General features: G+C 39.0%; 1 protein-coding gene across 2 annotated transcripts in view; it reads right to left on the bottom strand.

Moving 5' to 3' along the window:
• The window catches only part of COMMD10 (COMM domain containing 10), an 80,376-nt gene that overhangs the window by 11,279 nt on the left and 46,956 nt on the right, over positions 1-22,141 (bottom strand). The window contains exon 6 of one of the 2 annotated variants that reach the window (XM_032441555.1): positions 5,850-6,021. The exons of the other annotated variant lie outside the window; for it this stretch is intronic. Within the exon in view, the coding sequence (XP_032297446.1) occupies positions 5,890-6,021 (132 nt within the window). The 3' untranslated portion in view covers positions 5,850-5,889. Of the gene's footprint in view, positions 1-5,849; positions 6,022-22,141 lie in introns of those variants that run through there. 2 annotated transcript variants of the gene reach the window in all.

The raw sequence follows: 22,141 nt of genomic DNA on the forward strand, positions 1-22,141 counted from the left end.
ACAAATACTGAAAAGCTAAAATTCTTCCTCTTCACTTAGTACAACACATTGAAAAGTTGTTTTGAAGGTAAGTGATCCCTTATTTTGTCAGTCAGGTATCAACAGCTTATCACCTAAAAGCAACTATACTTTATCACATGAGCAGCAGCACATGGAAAATTCAGATGAACTGCAATACTGCAGTCAAAACTGATATTTATCTACTGGGGAGGAGAGGGCAAGAGAGAGATAATCGTTCCATCATTTATTAGATCATCTACACCCTCAAATACTTCAAAATGAAGCATCTCCCATAGGGCTTCCGCATCTCTTCTAGTTGCACACCTTCATCTCTCTTTGCTGGTTTACAACATCATACATGTGGTGGAATAGACTCTTTACAATTACAGTGTCTGCTTGAGTCACAGTGCTGAGCTGATTTAGCAAAGCCTTGAAACATTCAAAGCTTTGCTGCTCTGCCAATTCCAGGTACTGGGAATTTACACAAACACTGGATCATGTGGCTTACCCTTCACCTACAAACAAAGTTTATCCTAAAAGAGAAAAACTTACCTTCTCCTTTGAGCAATTGTCCAGAGATTGACAAACCAGTCACATATCGCCTCACCTGGCCAGGTACTTTGTATAAATCTAATGTGACAGCATTCTTCAGAAAAAGCAAATTAAGAGGATCTCTACTGTCCTACTTGTAAATAAAAGAATTAACAGTTAAATACAAACTCAGAGACACCACAAGTTTTCAAGAATGCAAAAAGCAACTGCTGAACACGGAAGAATTCTACAGCCCTATGCAGAGGAATGAATTAGCTAATTTGCTCTTCGCTTGCTTTAATGAGAACAAATAGCCCAATACGCTTGGAATCATTATTTTTAAAGGATTAATGCACCACTGCACAGGGAAATCACTTCTACGTGGACTGGTTTTGTTTATCTTACAAATAAGCAGATAAACTAACTAGAAAGCTCCTTGTCAGGCAAAGGCAGGGTGGGATCACTGGGTCTTTAAAGGAAACACATTTCCAACAGTTAAATTAACTGCTGCTAATCCAGCTCTCGAGCTGATGGATGCCCTGCTTCAGTTTTGGAGGCACTGGTTTTGCAATAGCAGAAATCTACAGAGATATTAAGATACAAAGTGTCAGAACGCATCCTGCCACTTCAAATTGGGGCAACAACTGAACAAGTTGCACCTCTGTATCAGTCAGAACTTGAGTAAAAATACAAAGTGTTCTATGTTTCAGTGTTTCTCCAGGAACTGTTCCAACTTTTTGTATAGACAGACTCATTGTGCTCACACCTGTGTTGTGAGCACACAACACAGTTGTGTTGTGAGATGTGGTCTCCATCAACATTTGACAAGCTCTGATGAATGTCAATGGTGCCATTTTTCCTGCATGAAGATATTCAACTTCACACCTTTCCTCCTTCTGCTCACCACTGTGTCAAACTGCCTCTCTGCTGCCATCTGACACATGGCAACAACATGGAATGCAACACTGGTGGGAAGGTTCAGCCTCTACTGCCATATCACAAACATCCACCCCTGATGTCATGGCCCTGGCACTCATGGGATTTCATTTGAGAAAGTGGGTCCAGTTCTGCACACCCCTAGCACCAGACGTTCACAAACTGGAGGGTATTCAACATCACCTGCAATACATGGAAGAGATAACGGAAGATAATAGAAGAATGTGTGATTTATTTACTTTTAAACAGAGGGCAAGGAGTGGGGAATCTAATTGCAGTTCTATTTGTGACAGTATTAGCACCAAATTTTACCCCTACAACAGGTGACTGTAGTTTTACCTTGTTAGAGCTTATGGATCTTATCTCCTTATAGAGCTCATCTTACATAGAGAGTAACTCTGGGTAATAAATGAGTACTATCCCTTAGTCAAAGACTTGGTGAGGAATAAACTTTCCATCCATCCATGAGGATTGAGTCTCTCTGAATATTTTTGGCAGGGAGTGGATCCAAATATGTACAATTTCTGGAAGAAAGTTGTTGGATTGTCTGTTCTCTGAGAGTAAAGACAGTATACAAGTAAGAAGATTACTACTGTATTAGTTGCATATGTTCTATATAAGGTGACAGAATTGCAATCACTTAGCAAAAAGTGATTATGTGAAATCATGCCTGGATGCCATGGCATAATCTAAACAGTAAAACCATGCCATCACACCTGATTTCCTTTTCAGATACTGACTGACCACGAATTCCTTATAGATGAATTAAAAACACAATCTGCAAACAAGCATTTAGTGAAACAAAGAGGCTGAAACAAAACAAGAAGCTGGAGAGGTGAAGGTCGGCATCAAAATGAATCTATAAATCACTTTGCTGAAAGCTCTTACCCAAAAAGCTCCCTGAAAAATCATTCAGCATTCTGAAGCCATACCAGAAGGAGTCTCACAGACCATTATTCTGATGGTAATCATAAACATTATTAGAAAGTACTTCATTTCCTATGATTCTGCTAAATGACAGCATGGCATCATCTCCTTAGTATTTGTTCCATCCTGTATAATTTTACTGCATTTTACAAGCAATATGTTTTCAGAAAACAAGACAAATTAAACACTGACAGAGGTGCGTATTCAAAACTCACAGAATGAAAAATTAAATTATGCTTAAACCGCAATTAAGATTAGGATCATTCATATCACCTAAGGAAATTAATGAAAGACAATTTACACTGATTGCTTCATAACATCCCAGAACCCTGGGTTTTTTTGGTGGGTTTTTTTTGGGGTTGTTTTTTTTTTTTTTTGAGTGCTTCTTGGTTGCTGACTACAAACAGCTCTTAAACTCCTTCCAGTTGGCTGACTGCAGTTGAGAATACAATATACAGAAGTAATTTTGGGACATAATATTGCTTTGCCATAAACCCTCTCAATTCTTTATTGACCGCAGTGGTTTACACATGCCACCGTCTCACAGACTACAAAATGCATGAGGATCAACCAAGACTGAGGATTACAAAGAAAGCGGTTTGTTAACACAAATCTGTCCAAATGTCAATATAGACCTTGAAAAAGAAAGAAATCAGGATCAAGAGAGTACAGTAGTGGCTGCTGATCAGCCCTGCTGTCACTCTGTGAGCTAGGAGACAAGATGAAAAGACAGTCTGGCCATAAACCCTGGAACTCCAAGTCTGTGGTACCTGAGTTTCAATAATGGTCTGTCTAAATGTTTCTTAAGTATTATACTGGCAGCTGTAAGAAAAAAAAAAAAAAAAAAAAAAAAAAAAAAAAAAAAAAAAAAAAAAAAAAACAACAAAAAAAACAGATTCTAGGGTAAAAAAACAGCTAGAAACTACAGAAATTAAAGAATATATAAAAAACAAACAAAAAAACAAAAAAACGAATTTTGTCCCTTAGGAAGTTGTTGAACAGATCAGGAGTACAGATAGTGTTCTCCTTGATCCTCCTGGTTGGAGGCTGGGATCTGGGCAAGAGGAGAAGGGTCCAGTACAATGAATGGCTAAGTGGATGGTGGCATGCCCAGCATTCTGGATTCCATAATCTGGGACTTACTAGGATGCATCTTCAATAAAACAAGAAGTTGGACTTCAGATGGGATGCTTCCAGATGTGCTGCGCTTGCAAGGTCTCACCTTGATGAGGGATTTCAACTACTGGAACATCTGCTGTGAAAACAACACAGTGAACTGCAAGCAATCCAGGAGACTTCTGGTGTCCATCAAGAATAACTTCCTGGAGCAGGTATTGAACAGACCAACCTCAAGTGAAATATTACTGGATCTGATGCTCGTAAACACAGAGGAGCTTATTAAAAAGTTAACCTTGGAGGCAGTCTGAGCTGCAGCAACCATGCCCTGGTTCAGTTCATGATCCCAAGGACTGTGGACAGGGCAAAGAATGTGGATTAAAACTGCTACAAAGGTAGATGGAAAAAAAGTCTATGAAAGATATATATACTCAAACTTCCCCAAATCTCTGAGATTTTACCTGTTATGTTCTACAATCGTCCACAGATTTGTGCACCAATGGCACAGCATGATATTTGACTGGCTGTAAGGTCTGTTGTTTACCTAATGGTGGTTCCCACATTCAGTTCTTCCTTCCCCTGAAAGATGCCTTGCATTCTGCTGGCAATTTCCCTCTTGATTCTCAATATCGAACACTGCAGTCTTAAAAATGGCATTTCTGAAAATGCTCAGGAGACTGTAAGAGTTATAAGTTGCCTCATAACTAATTTCATATCCACAAATTATGTTCTTTTTAATCAGAACTATAGAATGGCTTGGCTTGGAAGAGCCATTAAATACCATCTAGTTCCAACTGCCCTGCAGCCCCACTGCTGTAAGCAGCAACACCTTTGATTAGACCAGGTTGCCTGAATTTCCACCTATCCACACACCCACAGCTTGTCTGAGCAATCTGTTCCACTGTTTCACTACCCTCTGAAGAAAGAATTTCCTCCTAACATGCAATCCTTGCCCTGCCACTACACTCTCTGATGAAGAGTCTATCTCTGTCTTTCCTGTCGGCTCCCATTATGGCTTTAATAAGGTCCCCCAAGAACCTTCCAATCTCCAGCCAGCTCCCTCAACCCTTCCTCATGGGAGAGGTGTTCAAGCCCCCTGATCACCTCTGTGGCCCTCCTCCAGATTCACCCCAACTGTTCTGCATCTTTCTTGCATTCTTCTCCAGACTGAGATGCAGTACTCTAGGTAGGGGGGAATTACCTCCCTTCACCTGCTTTCTTTCTTTTTGCACAGCCTAGGATACAGCTGGCTTTTCAGACTGCAAGACCAGCTCACAGTCAGGTTTTTGCCCTTCTCTACAAGGCAGCTCTCCATCCATCCATCTACCCATCTGTATACAGATGTGGGAATGCCGCAACCCAAATGCAACACCTGGCACTTGGCCTTGTTGAATCTCATTAGGTTCTTATGGGCCCATTTCTCCAGCTAAGTCTTGGACTTGGATGGCATCCCTTCCTTCTACTGCATCAGCTGCACTACTCAGCTTGGTGTTGTCTGCAGACTTCTAGGGGTGCACCCAACCCCACTGTCAGTGTCACTTAAACACTACTGGTCCAAATAGAGGAGAAGCAGCTTGACTGCTGGGATATTTTTATTTATTTTTGAGGTCAGGTGCGATTCTTTTTACTTAATAGATTAAGATCTGAATTTCTACACTATCAAGACTCTCATTCCAAAAGAAAATGTACAGATCACAAAGTAATGTTTTCTTCTGTATCTTCATACATACCTCTGAAAAAAATACATATATACAACATAAAAATATTTATATTAAAGAATTAGAATTCTGAAATCTCATTTTAAGAGATCATTCATTTTTCAAAATTCCTAATTAATTTACAAACAATTTTAAGGAAACCCAGCTGTCCACTTCAAAAGACAATTAATATCTTTGCCCAGAATATTAAATCTTACACAGCCACAGAAGTACTAACACTTAATTCAATACTGTACCATCTTGCTAGAGGGAAAATACAGAGTAGCTCTTTTGTAACCCCTATTAAAAATGTATGAGGTATTTTTTATTTTAGAAAAATTAATTTTTTAATCCATAACCCTTAAATGTCATGCACACTAAAACCAATGTGCATTCTAAACAAAACAGGTCAGAAACAAGCAGCATATATTAATAACAATTAGGTGATTAGCATGGAATCAGAATGCTGGTCTTAACATGAGGAGGTCACGTGTCTGTACAGCTAGATGACTGACAACATGCATTTTCTCAACATGCAAACCTTTTGTCCCAAACTACTTTTATGGCAACAGCGGTGCAAATATTTTATGAAGACACAAGAATGCAAATAAGTGGTGTTATTTTAAAAGCAGTTACCTGCATTTCTCTTTACCCAAGAAGTGACAGGAGCAAGAAAAATAAATTAAATGGGAAAAGATGATTGAGGAGACTCGGGACATAAGATGCAACTTCCTGTGTTACAGAGGACTTTATAGAGAACTTGAGCATCCCCCTTGAGAATCTCCAATGTTGCCAAGGAACTCAGGGATACGACCTTAGAGAAGGAAGCAATACCACAGGATCAAAGGTTATGGAAAACATGGGCATATTTCATCCTAGACTCCACTCCTGGCTCAAGGAGACAGCAATGACACAATCAAATTCTCCTTAAAAAATTCTCATCAAACATGAAAGTATCCAGAAGCTCTAGAAACTTCACTGGTTTTAGGAAATTATTATTGTTGTTGTTGTTGTTGTTGTTGTTGTTGTTCTTCTTCTTCTTCTTCTTCTTCTTCTTATTATTATTATTATTATTATTATTATTATTATTATTATTATTATTATTATTTTATCTAAATGCATTACAGAAAGAATCTCTGCACATGCATCTGTATTACCGATAAAACTAATCTGGTGGAAATATTAACTTGTCATGATAAGTTTTGTTTAGAATTAACGTAATAGATTTAACTGGCCCAGTTTATATCTACCAAAGAACCTGACTAACTCAAAGCAAATCATGCAATGGATGAAACACCAGTAAGTATGGAACAAACAGAAGGAACAACAAAGTATTCTGATCTGTGTCTTCCCTCCATCCATTGACTGTCATTGTTATCTAATTGAGGAGACCATACTGAGCTTCTGTTTAATGGTTATACCACCTTTCATCACCCATAATTTTCTTATTTTTTTTTCCCAAACATATTCATTTTTTCATTTTTCATTCCCAAATCTGAAAAACTCCTTTTTAACCAAAAGATAACACATCTAAGTAGCAGCAGGACTAACTACTGAAAATCAGACTGCAAAAACAATGTAATTTATTTCTTTCTCTTTTCTGCAAAATCCCTTCTCCTTGCTTACATAGCAAAACATTCTTCCTTTCTTGTGCCAAACCTCTCTGCAATATTATCACTTCAGTGCATCTGTTTCATCTCTTATTTCATAGAAACATGGTCTGATGCTCTACTATAGAAACCCCCCAGAAGCCTGCCCCAGAAAAAGACTCCACATCAACACGTCTATATACACTTCAAAGGACTGTATGTCTTGAGGTGCCATCATATTAGATTTATCTAAAGGCAATTCCGATCCAGTCAAATCTGATAATGACCTCCAATGCAACAGTTGTCGGCTGTGTGAGAGAACGTGTTAAACAAACAGCTGACTTCTATGCACAAGCTAATGGTTAGACCTGCACAATTCCAAGTGGTAAAGCTGAATAATCAATTAATATTATTCATTATCACTCAGTGTAGAATAGGTAAAAGAAGTAAACTTCTGCGGTGCATGAAGAACATTGAATTGTTTGGTGAGTTGCAGATGTTACATCCTCATCACTGCTTAGCTTTGTCTAACTGTTACAAAGGGAATAAAGCACTGTCACCGGCCCACCCCAGAACTGAATGAGCCACAGCAAAGAATAACTCTTAATCATCCAAATGTGTTAGCTGTTTAAATACAGATCTATTTTGTTATTTTGAGGGTCTCATCTTTTTCACTGTCAGAAGTAATATTATGTGCAGTACTAAAGGTATGTGAAAAAGTGCAATTAATTAGGAAAAAAACCATTTTCATAGACTTTAATAGGATTCCAATTTCAATCTGCAGCATTATGAACATCACTCCAACTGACATCACTCAAACTAACAACAAACCTTTCAAATAAAGGAATGTATCTGACATACGCCTACATACAGGTAAATACACCTGAGGATGCTGAAAGTGATTTTCCCTCTCCCAGCAACTTCTACAGCATTTTCAGAAATAGTATCTATACTTACACGCTTGTTTATGTTAGCAGTAACAGTTCCCTAAATTCACCCTGTTAGGCTTACAAAATTCAACAGGGTTCCAGCTGAAGATCTTGTTACATCTCAGCTGTCTATGTCGCGGTCCTAAACACAGACTTGCAGAGACCATCTCTGCTCTTAAACTTCTCTTCCTTGGCAGCTCCGGGTGTTTTCTTGTTGTTTCTGTTTGTTTGTTTGTTTCATTTTTCTCAGCAGTGGTAAAGAAAGAAACCTGCAGACTGCACGCATTGCTTTAGTCCTCGTGTAAAGAAGTAGTTTACCACTTGGCAACTCCACACGTTTACTGGCACTTGTGCTAGAAAGAACAGCTCAACATTTGGACTCGTTATGATTTCATAGCACGTCTGCAGAGCTCATGCATAATGCATCTGCTCAGAGATTCATCCAAATAAAAGGAATTGAACAAATAGCAATCTCTGCTGATGACATGGACATCATCCTAGTTGGAAAATGTAGTATTGTCTGAAAAGTGAAGCAATTTTACCACTGTGTCAAGTACCTGTTCAGAAGCCTATTGCTTCAGATGTTTAGAAAGTCCACCCTCACAGTCTGTGTAAATCTCTTGCCCACAGAGCTGAGAAATCCTGTACTTACTCTTCCATATCCCCAAGCATGAAGCTGTGCAGTGCATCCAGAAAATGAAAGGGAATGCATATACCAAGGAGCACCAATCACCCAATCACCACACCTCTCATGCAGTATGACCAAACGTTGCATTCTTGCATTCTACACACAAATGTACAGAAAGGTATCAGACACAAAAACAGGGAGAAATCAATTAATGATTTAGGTGCTTGCAGGTGGTTTGTATCAACTCTCCACATTCTTTCAGACTCAAGTTACTTAAAGCATAAATACACCAGCAGTTTAGGCACTAGAAGGACATAAAGCTGTTAGGCTAAAAGAACACTGGAACTTAACCAAATGGACATGACTTAGCCAAATATTCAGCTCACATTCAAACAAAGGTCCTAAATATAATGACAATGAAGCCTGGAAGAGGCTTCTCATCAAAGTACCGGGGCCAAAACTCAGCACCAATTTCATAACAAAGATCACAAGAGTTGTGAAGGAACTGTATGACTTAGTGATGTAACAAAAATAAATTAATAAGCAGCCTAAGAACTCACTTAGTTCTAGACTCTTGTTACCTGAAGAATGATGCACCCAAAATCAGAAGCCACTTTTGAGCACGTTATCACTGGATATATTAAAACAGAGCAAGTTTCAGAAGCACAAGAGACTCCTAGAAAAGACACAGCTGGTCACTTTTGCAAATTACCTCCTTTGCGAAGCTCTTAAGAAGTGAAATGCCTTCAGATGATTCACTCCCTGAAATCCGTATTGTTTTGTAAAATAACTGAAATATGTGTTTGTTGACCCCTGATTTACTTTTTCATTATCTTGGACACAAAGGAAAAGAAGCCTTCAAAACTCCAAAGAGTTTGATTTTATCCCTGTACTTGCATAAAGTCCCAAAAGGGCCAATCTGCAGCTAAATGAGCACAGGGAGAATATTTAATTCTGCTGCCATCATAGGACTGATTTCCATACAACAGAACAAAAATATCCCCAGTCAATTTTTTTGTCCAAAAGAGAAACCTGCAGGGCTTTGTATCTGCTTCTGTAATATCTCATCTCTCATCACATACTGCCTGTTCATTAAAAAAAAAAGAAGAAAAAAAGAAAGCTTTCTTTACTCAATCTTTTCTTTAAACGCAGCCTTCTGATGTTTGCTTCAGATAAACAACAGATACTAATGCTGGTTTACTTCTTGTGTCTTCATTCTGAAACAGACATCTGAGGAACATTTAAACTGCACTGCCTAATTTGGGAGATTTTGTAGAAGAAATATCCTTTCACACTTCAGTGGCTGTATATAACTGAACAATCTGCACTTGATTGAAAACAAGTTTGATTCTTTTTAACAAAAATTTGCTTAAATAGTAAGAGAAGTTTGCCAATTCCCCAAAAATCCCTTCACAAACTGTGGACGCGACTGTAGCACATTCTGATTGCTAACAAGCAAACTTGTAAAAAAAAAAAAAGATAAATAACAAGCTGACATGTTGTAATTTCTTCTTTGGTTTAGAAGAAAGAAGAGCTACACAGCAAACCACACGACAAAGCCTGCATCTGATTTCTTGCTGGATGCACGTTTGTGCAAAGAACCATGGAGTGCACATAGTAAACACACATGAAGGAGAGTGAGCGCTAAGAAAAATGGAATTAAAGGCAGAATGCATGCTAAGTTTATGGAAAAGACAACTTAGGTTCAAGCCTTACCAAATTATTTTTAATAGCAAATCGTGTTTTTAGAAATATTTTGATAGAAGCAGTGTTCCTCAGGCCTAGACAAGCTAACACAATATGGAACCATTAAGAGCAATACGTAAATTATATACAACGTATGAGGGTTTTAATACTGAGATCAAGAAAAGCAAAAAAGCAGCATGTGTAAAATGTATGTTGCTGATCAGATACAAAACGTAATAGCTGTACCAGCACGAGACAACAACCTCGAAGTCCAAAACAGTCTCTTCGCATCCTGAAATGGTAAGAGTATTTTATTCTGTACTGTGCACTGCCTGCAGTTGCTGGCGAATGTTTTACAACATTGTAATTTATTTTTCACTTTTCTCTAGTTGACTTTTCAATACCATTATTCATTCTAAATCCAAATCTCCTGTACTGTTAATCACCTGATGCGTGTGTTTATGCAGTCACCTCAACTGCAACTCATAGGACAATGAATGACATTGTATTAGAGCCTAGCATTTTCTCAGCACTAAAGGTTAAGGGACTTGCATAGAGCCAGACAAAGAGAATGACGCAGGGCAGGAAGTGGGCCTCTGCTCTCTGGCTCCCTGCCACCTCTTCCTCCTACTAGGTTATCTTTCCTTCTTTCAAGATAAATCTGCTTTATAACTTTACAGCATTCAAAACATCCACTTTGGGATCTGACATTTCCAAACAGAAATATCAGCCTTAAACAGATGGGAGGAGAAAGAGGGAGATAATCCCATGAGAGAGGCAATCCGACTGTTTTTCATTTGTTAACTGTCGATGCACTTTGGGATACACCATTTAATTCACATTACACAAAGATAACAGTTGTGCTCAAGGTAATCATTGTGAAGAATCAGCCAAGGATGCACAGGGATCTTGTTTAGATTGAAAGTAGATCTCATATATCATTACAGCATACACAGACACAGAATGAACTGCCTTTCTCTGGTATGCCAGTAATTAAAATACAAACAATTAATTCATACTAAGTTCTAAAGATGAAAAAGTAACGGACAGCACTCTTTCCTTTCATTGCATCAACTGCACCACTCAGTCTAGTGTCAGCAGCAGCCTTGCTAAGGGTGTATTCAAACACAACGCTTAGGTCATGGATGAAGGTGCTAAAGAGCACCAGTCCCAAGACTGTTCATTCTATTTAAAGTTCCTTCTAATGGATCAAAAATCCAAAACCCGAGTTTCTTGCAGACGTCGTGATTGTTTCAGCTTCAAGATCTAGTCTAGACTTCACCAGAAGAACTTAATATTTTTTTTTTCTCTTTTTCAGGCTGAAAGGCTTTACATTTTTAATACAGCTGGATAATATTGTTCCAGTACAGCAAAACTGTTAGAAAATGCTGAACTTGACATTTCCTGCAGAAAAACCTAATTCTGAAAAAAAAAAAGCTTAACTAAAAACCTGTCTGCTTTTCTGGCAGCTCTTCTGCCTGCCTCTCTGGGCTTGAACACCACCAAAGACTACTGAGGTTTTCCTGCACAAGCCTTCCAACAATCTGTCCAGATAGAATCAAGACACCAACATTTTGGGTGCTTCCCATCCAGCGCCATCCCTGGCTGGTGTGCCATGATGACAAAAGGGTTCCTAAACTCCAGGTAAAACACAGCACCATCAGGGCCTGCTGGGAGCTTTGGCTTCACTTACCAGCTGGCAGCCTGGTGGCCAGCCAGACCCTCAGGGCTAACAGCACTTCCAGGTGGCAGCTTGCCGAACATCTGCTCCTCTGTCACACAGGGCAAGGTACAAAGTCATCCAGGTTATCTCAAAGGCTGATAAGCACCTTGGCAAGGAACCAAGATCCCAATCTGTATGCGGTTTTCCATACACAGCATTAGACCTGAGCAAGGCTTTGTTGTTGTTATGGTCCTCAGCCCCCTTGATGAACAGGAAAATCAGGACAACTGCATTTTGTTGCAAAGGGCACTGCACAGTAAGTAGCTGTTTTCTCTGCTGGCGAGTTCTTTAAGTATATAACAAGAATGTGAAAGATGCTATAAAATCTTTTGTTGTTTTTGTTCCCCTACCGGGACTTGATGTCCTACTCTACAATGCCATGGGTTGAATCACAGCAGCAGTATTCCCAATGGGACCAATGTGCCAATTAAAATTTGGCTGTAAACACAAAATCCAAACTATTTTTACTTCTACTACAGTTAAAACGCTGAACTACCAAAACGCTTCACTTGGTATTTGTACCCAGAAACCTGGAGCCCTATTGTCAGAAATACCCAGTAACCAAATTTGTAAGGTAAAGCCTAAGAACCAATGAATAAACAGCTCTTCATAAAACAGTATGCTAAGTTAATTATTATATGAAATGAACTAGACAGACAGGAAAAAAGTTATATGAACAACTAATATGTTGCAGTGTGAACAACGTATAACCAGCTTTAAAAGTGCAGACAAGTTATGCTCTGAGCACAGACAGTAACCAGGAAAAATAAAGTGGCTTCTTAAGTAAGCCTTGAAATGAAGCAAAAGTACAGTGTTCTGAAGCTGGTGAGGTGTCCAGTAGTGATGCATTTAAATAAGCAATTTGGGTATAATTTGCACTCAATGGTAAATATTTATGAAATTGAATTAAGCAGCTCAACAGCCCAAATTGGATATAAACTGTTGAGTATCTTCTTCTGTATTAAAACTCCAGCTCACTCATTTTCCATTCCTTTTCTTCTAAATACATAAAATGGAAGGGAACATCCCATGCTGCCTAGATGACAGATGATCACATAGTATTCATTTTCCTACAAGTATGCCTGAATAAAGATTGTAGATGAATGGACAAGGACTTTCTTCTTTCTCCTAGGGGAAAATAGAAGGAAATTAAGTGGTGAAGCATCGTGCAAAGTCACACTGACAAAGCATGTTCCGAATTGCTAGATTTCTGCACTCTTTATGCAGTATGGTCAATGAGACACAGGTAAACGCTAGTCTATGCACTGCTTGTTCCACCTTTATTATGACATCTTTTTTTGGTTTGGTTTTTGAAGGTTTCCAATCCCAGACCCATTTGAGAAAAGAACCTTTAGAGGAGAAAAATAAACTCTAACTAATTCCGAAAGACTTCACGCTCTTCCTGATGTGGGAAGTTCATCAAAGAACTGTCTGGTGAAGCTCATGGTGACCTTTGTAGCCATGACTGTCTCCAAGCACATAATTCCAAGGACAGTGAGGAAGCATACTGACGTGTTCGACGTACTCAGCTTGACAAAACCCAGTAGTTCTAACAAATTTCAAGACTGCCTTATTTGTCAACAGAACAAAACATTGTTGCATTCTATCTCATGAGAAATGTTTTCTAAGATCAGGAAGAAACTAATTTTCCTAACTAAAAATAGCACAGCAAAACTCTTCCACTTTACAACTTTGAGGACTGAAAACCTCCAGCCCATTTATTAAAAAGCTTTGGTTTACTTCGTTGAAAAAAGCCTCCAGATTAGTGAATCCATGTAGAACTGACCATTATTAACACTGAAGCCAGTGAGACACAACGCAAGTCTGCACTGAGAAAAACAGTGTTTCCTAAACACTGTACTTTTTCTTTTATATAAAGATACAAACGTACCTGTCTGCGCAAGAAGGAAATATGGTGTGTTTTATTCTTTAAGGATCCCTGAATAAGCCTGAAACAACTTCTGATAACTTACCCTGCACCAATAATGTTCAAATTTAAATTTCTTAAACACACAGAAATAGTAAATACAGATAACACATACAAATACTAAAAATAATACATTCAGATGCTACTTTAAATGAAGTATGTCCTACTAATGCAATCTCCACGCTAGACCTTCAGCAATCAGGAGATAACAGAGTAAGAGCATGATGTAGCACCCCTCAACAGATGCTCTTAACATGTTTTATTTGAAATGCAGCAAATTGAATAAAAAAAGATGGAAATTAATGCAATCTTAACTCAGGAGTACATCGATCATGAGCTCATTCAATTAAAATGAGAACAGAACTGTGTCAGAATGAAGTATAATGCTGAACAAACTTCCTTTGTCGTTCTGCTTAAACGAATTAAACTTTTCTTGATACATCCCTCAGTTGAGGCTCAAGAACCTGTTTTCAAACATGTAAACCTGAGAAGACAGAGCTTTTTTTAAAGGTGGGAATAAAACAAAAATTATCAGTCTAATACTGAAAAATATATATCTCAGCATGCCTTTGTAAAAAGATATTTAATCACCAAAAGCTCAATCACTGTAAGAAAAAACACAGAATTTAATGAAGAGCGTTGGCAAGCATTGTTCTCATGATAAGCCAGGAAAACGCCATGGATAAAGTAACACAGAATACTGAAGCTTTTGAGAATACAGCTCTCCCAAAACGCAACTCAAAACTAACACTCTGGACAAAAGCAAGATAGAAGTTAATATTCAAACCCTTGCTATGCTTTGGCATCACCAAGTAGTGAAAAGTCAAGTTCAACAAAAGCATTCTTCCTGAATTGGCTGCCCTTAAAGATTTCCCCTTAAGGCACCTCCAATGCTACCTCTTTCCTGGATTGCAGATTGTAAGGACTTGCTGAGCCACACACACACATGAATGAAAGAAGGGAACTTCAGCAGTTTTATACCAGCAACTGAAAGCTTTATGAAGAGAATCCTAGCGCCTTCTTTCTGATTTAACTATGAGCAGCAAAAAAACAGACTTCAAGTCTCCTAAGTCCCAGAGCTTAGTCAATGTGGTTCAAGTATGTCAGTGATGTCCATGATAGAAACCATGCTTCTGACAGCCAGGCAATGGAAAATAACATACTTGTCAACCCCACATCATGGCCTTGGGTTATGAAATCAAAGAACTGCCAGCATTCCCCGGGAAAAGGTCAGCAACAAGAGCTCACAAACAGGAGAACCTCTGCAATTAGTAGAGGTTGTCCATCTTTAGAGTTCTCTGAAGCTTGGAGATGAACTCCTGAAAAAAGCCACAGTCTGAGGAAACTAAACGGGAGTGATAGGGAGGAGACTGGACGAGATGATGGTTCTCAGGGGCCTGAAAATTGCTATAAGATACATGAATAGAGATGTGAATGAACCAGAACAATGTGCTATTGTTTACGCTGTATTCACACATTTACATTCCGGCACATATTTGCAAACACTCCAGCTGCATTCACTCTGTTAACTCTCAGTGTGGTGACTACTGGAGTTATTAGTGAGAGCAGCCTGGAAGAGCTGCATCTTGTGATTTGAAAAGAGTATATATTTATCCCAAGGAATCAAGAATGCCTCCTTTCAGGGCTGAACTGAATTGATTGTGTGGGAATGATTCAGCTACAAAGGTTCCCTAGAGATGAACAAAAATGCCTTCGTGTCATGGAATTACTAATAGCCTACTGGCATATATGACAATGAATTCTAAAAGTATAGCAAGGGGTAAGTGAAAGGAGCATCTCAGAATGAAACCCCAGGCAAGTCTGGTGTAATTTGTGAAGAGCAAGCCCAGTGTTGAGAAAGCTCCTGCTTGTCATACATATTTAAGGCTCAAGGCATGCCAGGGAGAGGAGGACGTGTCAGGGCTTTGCTCCACAGAACTAGGAGCTCTGTGCCCAGAGCTGATGGGGCATCTACAGAGGCTGTGGAGATGCAGTGAGGCACTGTTCCAGAAATGCAGAGCTAAAATTCCACAGTGGAAGCTTAACACGTTAAATCATTCGCTTTCTGGTTTCTAGAGGCTTTGAATTAGCTATTCTATACATTCTCAAAAGGTACAGAGCATCAGTGAATAATCTTAACCCCAAGTCAGTGAAGCCTTTATTCATTTATTTCCTTGGTCTTCAAAGCAACAAATTTCCTGGCAGGCCTTTAATTCACAGGCCTAATCCTTCTATCCACTTATTTGGACTCCTTGAGGAGACACTTCTGAATACAGAATGCATTAATTGCTTCTTTCTCCTTCCAGTGCCCTTACATCATTTTCCCACTTCCCCGCCATTCGATGCTGCCCCATCCATGCTTCTGTGATGCCTTCCCAGAGGGGCAGACCCCAACACAGCGAGGGAACTGCAGAGCAGAGGGCAAAGACAGCAAAGGACCCACTGGGAACACAACTGCATTGCAAGGGTAGTACCAGAGCAGAGAACTGCAGTGACAGATGGAGGAGGCAGGACTTGTGCCTTGAGAGATTCAGATTTAATATTCTGCAGTTGTAAGTGTATGATGTGTTTTTGGACAAACTGTTCAACATTTACCTGTACCTAAATGTATACTGAGATGTGCCCATGCGACAGCAATTGAAGTTCACACGGAGCTAAAGAAATTACGGAGTTACCTTACCACAGCCTGGCCAAGACTCAAACTATCCCACATCATCCCAATTAATAAACTAAACCATGAGCATGGGCCCAGCTACCCCCCCAGCACAGGAGCCTCACAGCCAGCAGAATCAAAGAATGGCCCGGGTTGGAAGGGACCTCAAGGATCATGGATTTCCACTCCCTCACCCCACACCTGCTACAGGCAGGGCCACCAACCTCCACATTTAACACTAGACCAGGCTGCCTTGGTTTCCTGAAAGCTTTCCTCTCATGCTAGAGCTGGGTGTGCAGGGATGGTGCTGGCACAGCCTCCAATGGCACCAAAGTTCTGACGTTTGTTGCTGTTCTCCATAGGAAGGCACAGACGTGATTGAGGGGAAGAAGTAAGTAAAACCTCATAACGGCACAAAAATAAACCATATTGGACCTTTTCCATCCAGAATAGTTAATGTCTGTGCAGGAAATCTGGCAGACTGTTGATCGCTGTTAGGAAACGAACAGCTACTTGGAAACATCAGGTCTCAGAAACTTAAAACCTCCAGAGGCAAACAAAGCAGGGACCCCTCAGTCTTTGCCAAAGAAAAAGGAAGGCCCATGCATATTAGGAAACTACTGCTGATATATTTCTTAAAACAAACAAACAAACAAACAAAACATTAATCAAAATATTGCAGGCATCCGCACTCACATGACACATGAATCTGAACTGCCAGCAGTTTCCTCAACCACAAATCTATCCAAGACCTGTATTTTAGAATACTGAGGGTATCTGAAACAAAAAAGTAGCTTAATTACAGCAAGCTGGTGTTCCAGAATGTTAGTTATCGTAATGAAATACAGATAACACAGACAGCACGGAAAACAATTCCTTCTTCAGCAATTTGCTACTGTCAGACTTCATCTCTTCTGACTTGCATAGAGAGCTCAGGGTTTGAGAGGACATTAAAACAAAGTTTCTCTGCTACTTTTCTTTCCAGGTGAATAAATCCTAGACTTAACAACAAATAGAAACAATTGGAATCAGTTCAAGCATTAGTTTAGAACACAAAGAGAAAATGCAGCTTCTTACTACATTAAGCCTGTTCTTGTTCAATTTTAATAAATATTCTAATTAGAAATAGAAATGGCTCAGCTACTGTACAAGGCTATTACACTCTTCCTGTTTTGTACAGATTTATAGCATTTGGAAATCAATATGACTCAAGATGCACAAAAGTACTGAAAATAGAAACACCCAAAAGCCCAGCAGGATGCAGCATCCTTGAATTTTCAAATGAGGTTTATAAGAAATAATAATTCCTGTAAAATTACAGCACTTTCATCCAAACTATAACTTATAAAGTTTCCAGCAATGTTCTATAATTACCATCACCAAATGGCATTCTGAAAGCCTGGTAAACACAGGGGACACAATTCTAGAAAAAACAATTACACATCACGGTGAATCATATCTTTCACCAAGGTCACTGCCTTTGAATAAATCACGCAAGTCACAATGATGAACATGCAAAATTTCTCAAGAAAATAAAATTCATTAAGGTAACAATAATTACTTTCCTTGCTCCATCATTGGATTTGGGGAAACTTTCTGCTCCCAGAGTACTTCTTCTTTACTTGCATGGTAAGATTTTCTTCAGATAGAAATGAGTGTGCTTCTTATATTTATTATAGTCCTCCCCATAGTCCTGTCCTGTGACCCTCAGGTAATTTCACTCCTGCCTGATGACCATGACCTAAAACTCTTCTCCTTTAAAAAAAACTGCATGCAATATAATTTGATTGGCCTTTTATCAACCAGTTGCATCAAATACTCAGGACCATGTGGCTCAACAATTCTGATGAAAGCCCCTGGTGTAAGAATAGGTAAATGGAGGCTTGGGAGTTGCTGAGTTCACAAGGAAGACTGAGGAATTCCACAAGGGACCGCTGAGACTTACTTTAGTAGGAACAGCATCACATTTACAAAATGCTGCTCATAAAAAAGGACATAAAAATTGGACATTCTCCTAGGCAGCAAGATTGTACACAAAGCCTGTTGCCAACAGCCACACACTCCACCAGCTGCCCCAGAGAATCACAAGGGGATTCTACAGGACTCGGGCAGAGCACACCTTCCAAGGGGAGTCCTTGGTTCTCCTCTGTTTTCATTTCATGTATCACAGCACTCAGGGCCCTTCTCACAAGACATCCCTAGAAAGGCAGCTGGCGTCCTGAAGAAATGTAGATGACGCTTGACACCAGTCATTCACATTCAATGCTATCCTTTCTATACAGGTGAAGAACTTCTTTGGATTTATAACCACTTGCACCTTTATCTTCAGAACTGAAGAGACACGTTCTTCAGCAAGAAGTAATAACGGTACTTCATGCACTCCTCGGTCTGCTTCAGCTTCTTGTAACTCTACATAATAAAGATACAGTTTTGCTTTGACAACTAAGGGACCTACAGCATGCTGAAGAGTAGAGTAAAAGACAACTGCTAGAAATTAGAAGAAAACATACTTATTAAAGAAAAGCTGTATTTTTACATATAAAAGCTTCATGAAATTAAGATAAACTTACTTCACCTAACAACCCACCTTTTAATATCTTCAACATCCTTTAAACAAACAAAATGCTAAGAATAAAGAACACCAAATAAATTAAGAATACCTAGAATAAAAAAAATAAAATCATTCAGAGGACATTTGTGCTTGAACATCCCCTTTGCATTGCAATACCCATGGAAAACACATGCTAACATGTCTTAATGCTTATCTCGTAAGAGGAGTTCTGGTAATACCATTGTTCACAAACCTGGCTGCTGTACAACTACCAGCTTCATGCACTGTTTGTTTTTCTAAGACTAAAAATAACATCTTTTGTCTGTTCTTCAAGGAAACGGCTTCAATCACATCTTAGTAAATAGCCCGACTTCTTTAATTAAGCTGGGATATATTTAAAGTGGACTTCATATTAGGATCTGTTCTACAAGAGGAAATGAATAAGAAGTCATTCATTTTGTTACTCCATTCAGAAGTTTCTGTGGGGAAAACCTGAGTGTGGGGCTGGTGATGCAATGCAGCCTCACACACACAAAAAAGATGCAATTTGTCTGAAGAAATGCAGCTCTGAGCCAGATTTCTGGAAATACAGCAAATGACTAAATGTCATTTGAAACAATCACCTTGAAAGTGCAGGAGGGCGCAAGGACTCACCAGATGCCACTTCTGTTGCAGCAATACTACTGTGTATTATTTACGGTTTTTAACACCCTGTCATTCTAATAGAACAGCTACTAAATTAACTCTTACACATGCTTAATATTGTCATTTGTTTATATCAACAATGGGGCTGACCCTAAGCTCCTTTGAAGCATATGCATTTAATAGCCAAAAAAAGAAGAAGAAAGAAGAGAAAGAAGGCATAAACCATTATCTCCAGCATTCTAGCAAGGTGACCAATGGATCAATTTGCCAGTCAACACCGAGCACAAGTTTCCATGAAGTTCTGAGGCAAACACAGCATTTCTTATTTTCCAATCCTGGTTACTTCCCTCCAATGGAGTACACAACTCCAATCAATGTAAATATGCCACTAGACCCATGGAAGACAACAGAAGTATCACAGGTACATTGTTAAGTACACATAAATGTCCTGTACTAGTACTGGACTAGTGCTCCCACATGAGTACATATGAGAAAATAATGAAACCTTATTGCTGAGATCAGGACTTGAGTGGCATGGAGCCTCATACTTCCCTAGGATAATATTAGTGTGACGATAAAAAAATTAGAGGGCTTGCATCCCAGCTAATGTAGGTGAACAGATCTGCAGTTTTAACCTCGATATATCTACTCCTTCTTCAACCTTAGAAGAAAACAAATAGTAGGTTCAAACTGCTGGTGATGAGAAGACAAACACTGACTTCTACAGAAGTGATGCAAGTTTTACTACTTTACATAGAAGGACTCAACAAGAGCAGAAGTCCAGCTCTTAAGTTCCTTGGACATTTCACAAGTCATACCATCAGACTTCTGTTAAGACCTCATCAGAATTGCTGCTTGCAAGACACTTGTAAGAAATATTACTCAATTCACTACAAAAACAGGAAAAGAATTCTAGGAATTTCAGGGAATTGAAAGACTATTTGTATTATCAACAACACCAAGTTGGCTTATGTAAGGACTGTAATACAACAACAACTAGGGAATAAGATTGGTCTTCATGTGCCAGAAGAGGAATCACAAAAAACTCAGGATGAGAGACAACTCCTACACATCAAGTAGATTATGAAAACAGACCAAATGTCTGAAGGTCCATACTACAGATTCCAGAGAACTAATAACAGCGGAGGTGAACCACCCAGAGTAAAGGCATGGTTTGGTAACTATGGATATAACTGCATCACACAGCTAGGAGACATCATTTGGTTTTATTCTGCACATAATCATTTTTGCCTTAGGAGACACACTATTTCCTAGTGCCAACATACACCACATAATAAGCATAAACATTCAAATATATAGCTATGAAAGCTGCAGTGGTAAATACACTTAAGTGTCATGGCCTTAGTTTCTACAGTTTATTACTCTGCTATTACTCTGCTATGAAAACAATTAAAGGCCATGCCACTAACCCACAGGATGAATAGTAACTAATTTACTTTCAATTTCAGAATATGATTTAGCAACTCTTGAATCTGATTGCTAAATCAGAATTACATTAACAAAAATAACAGGAATTGAATAACTAGGGGAGGGAGGTGTAAGAAAACTGACCTTGGTAATGAATTTTATAGTATATGGATTCCTCTTTAAAAGCAAAAGATGGTAAAGGAGTTGAGGATGCCACTAAGCAATCACCAAATATATACATCAGTGTGTCCACCTGACTCTCTTTCAAGCTAGGTTCCCAAACATATACTCGTTAACACCGAAAAGCGTCACTCCAACATCTGAACTATTTTAGATCTAATGAATCAGCATGAATAATATACATGGTATCGATATACCAGCCCACTCTTCTCATCTGGGAATAGCACAGTTCGGAGGAAAAGCTGAACAACTCTTTAAAAATCCACAATTGAGTAAAACTTTGGGAACTGAAAAAATAAGGTATTGTTCAGAACAGCAAAGCTTCACAAAATGAAACCACAAGCATAACAGCTGTCATAACAGAAACCCATATGAAATCTCTTTGCTGTCTGTTTCTGCGTAGAAATACAAACTTTCCAGGCCAACATTTGGATAACAACCTCATGGAACCTCTTAGGCATTCCCTTCTCTTAGATTCAAGCGTGTATCTCCCGGTATTGCAACAACTCTTTTTCTCATGCTTGTGCACACAGTAACTGGTAAGAGAAATAATCTCTATACAACAAGAGTCTGAGTTATCATCTGAATCACTGCACTTCTGGGACCACGGTGTACATTCTGAATTTTTAATGTTTGGTAATTTCCAAAAAAGCAGTTATTTGAAATCGTTTTTGAAGAAGATGGGAAATCTCTACAGCACAATTACCTGTGAACTTAGGAAACACATGCAGCTTTTCTATCTTGTGCAGTTTAGATAGATCATTCAAATCACACTCTGCCAGAAGAAGCCAACTCATCAAGCAGCAGCCACGTACAGTTACATGTGCACTGGCAAAATACACAGCAAGGTCATGGTGACTTTACTGCCCCCGGCAATCAATGACTGCACGGGGTGAGACAGCTCCACATCAGGTGTGAAGCTGTGTGTTACTGATTCAGTATGAGAACTACTTCAGAAATACTAACAAAAGCTACTGTGATACTTGGAATAGCAG

Source organism: Coturnix japonica, chromosome Z (assembly GCF_001577835.2).
Source record: "Coturnix japonica isolate 7356 chromosome Z, Coturnix japonica 2.1, whole genome shotgun sequence".
In the NCBI taxonomy this organism is placed as follows: Eukaryota; Metazoa; Chordata; class Aves; order Galliformes; family Phasianidae; genus Coturnix; species Coturnix japonica.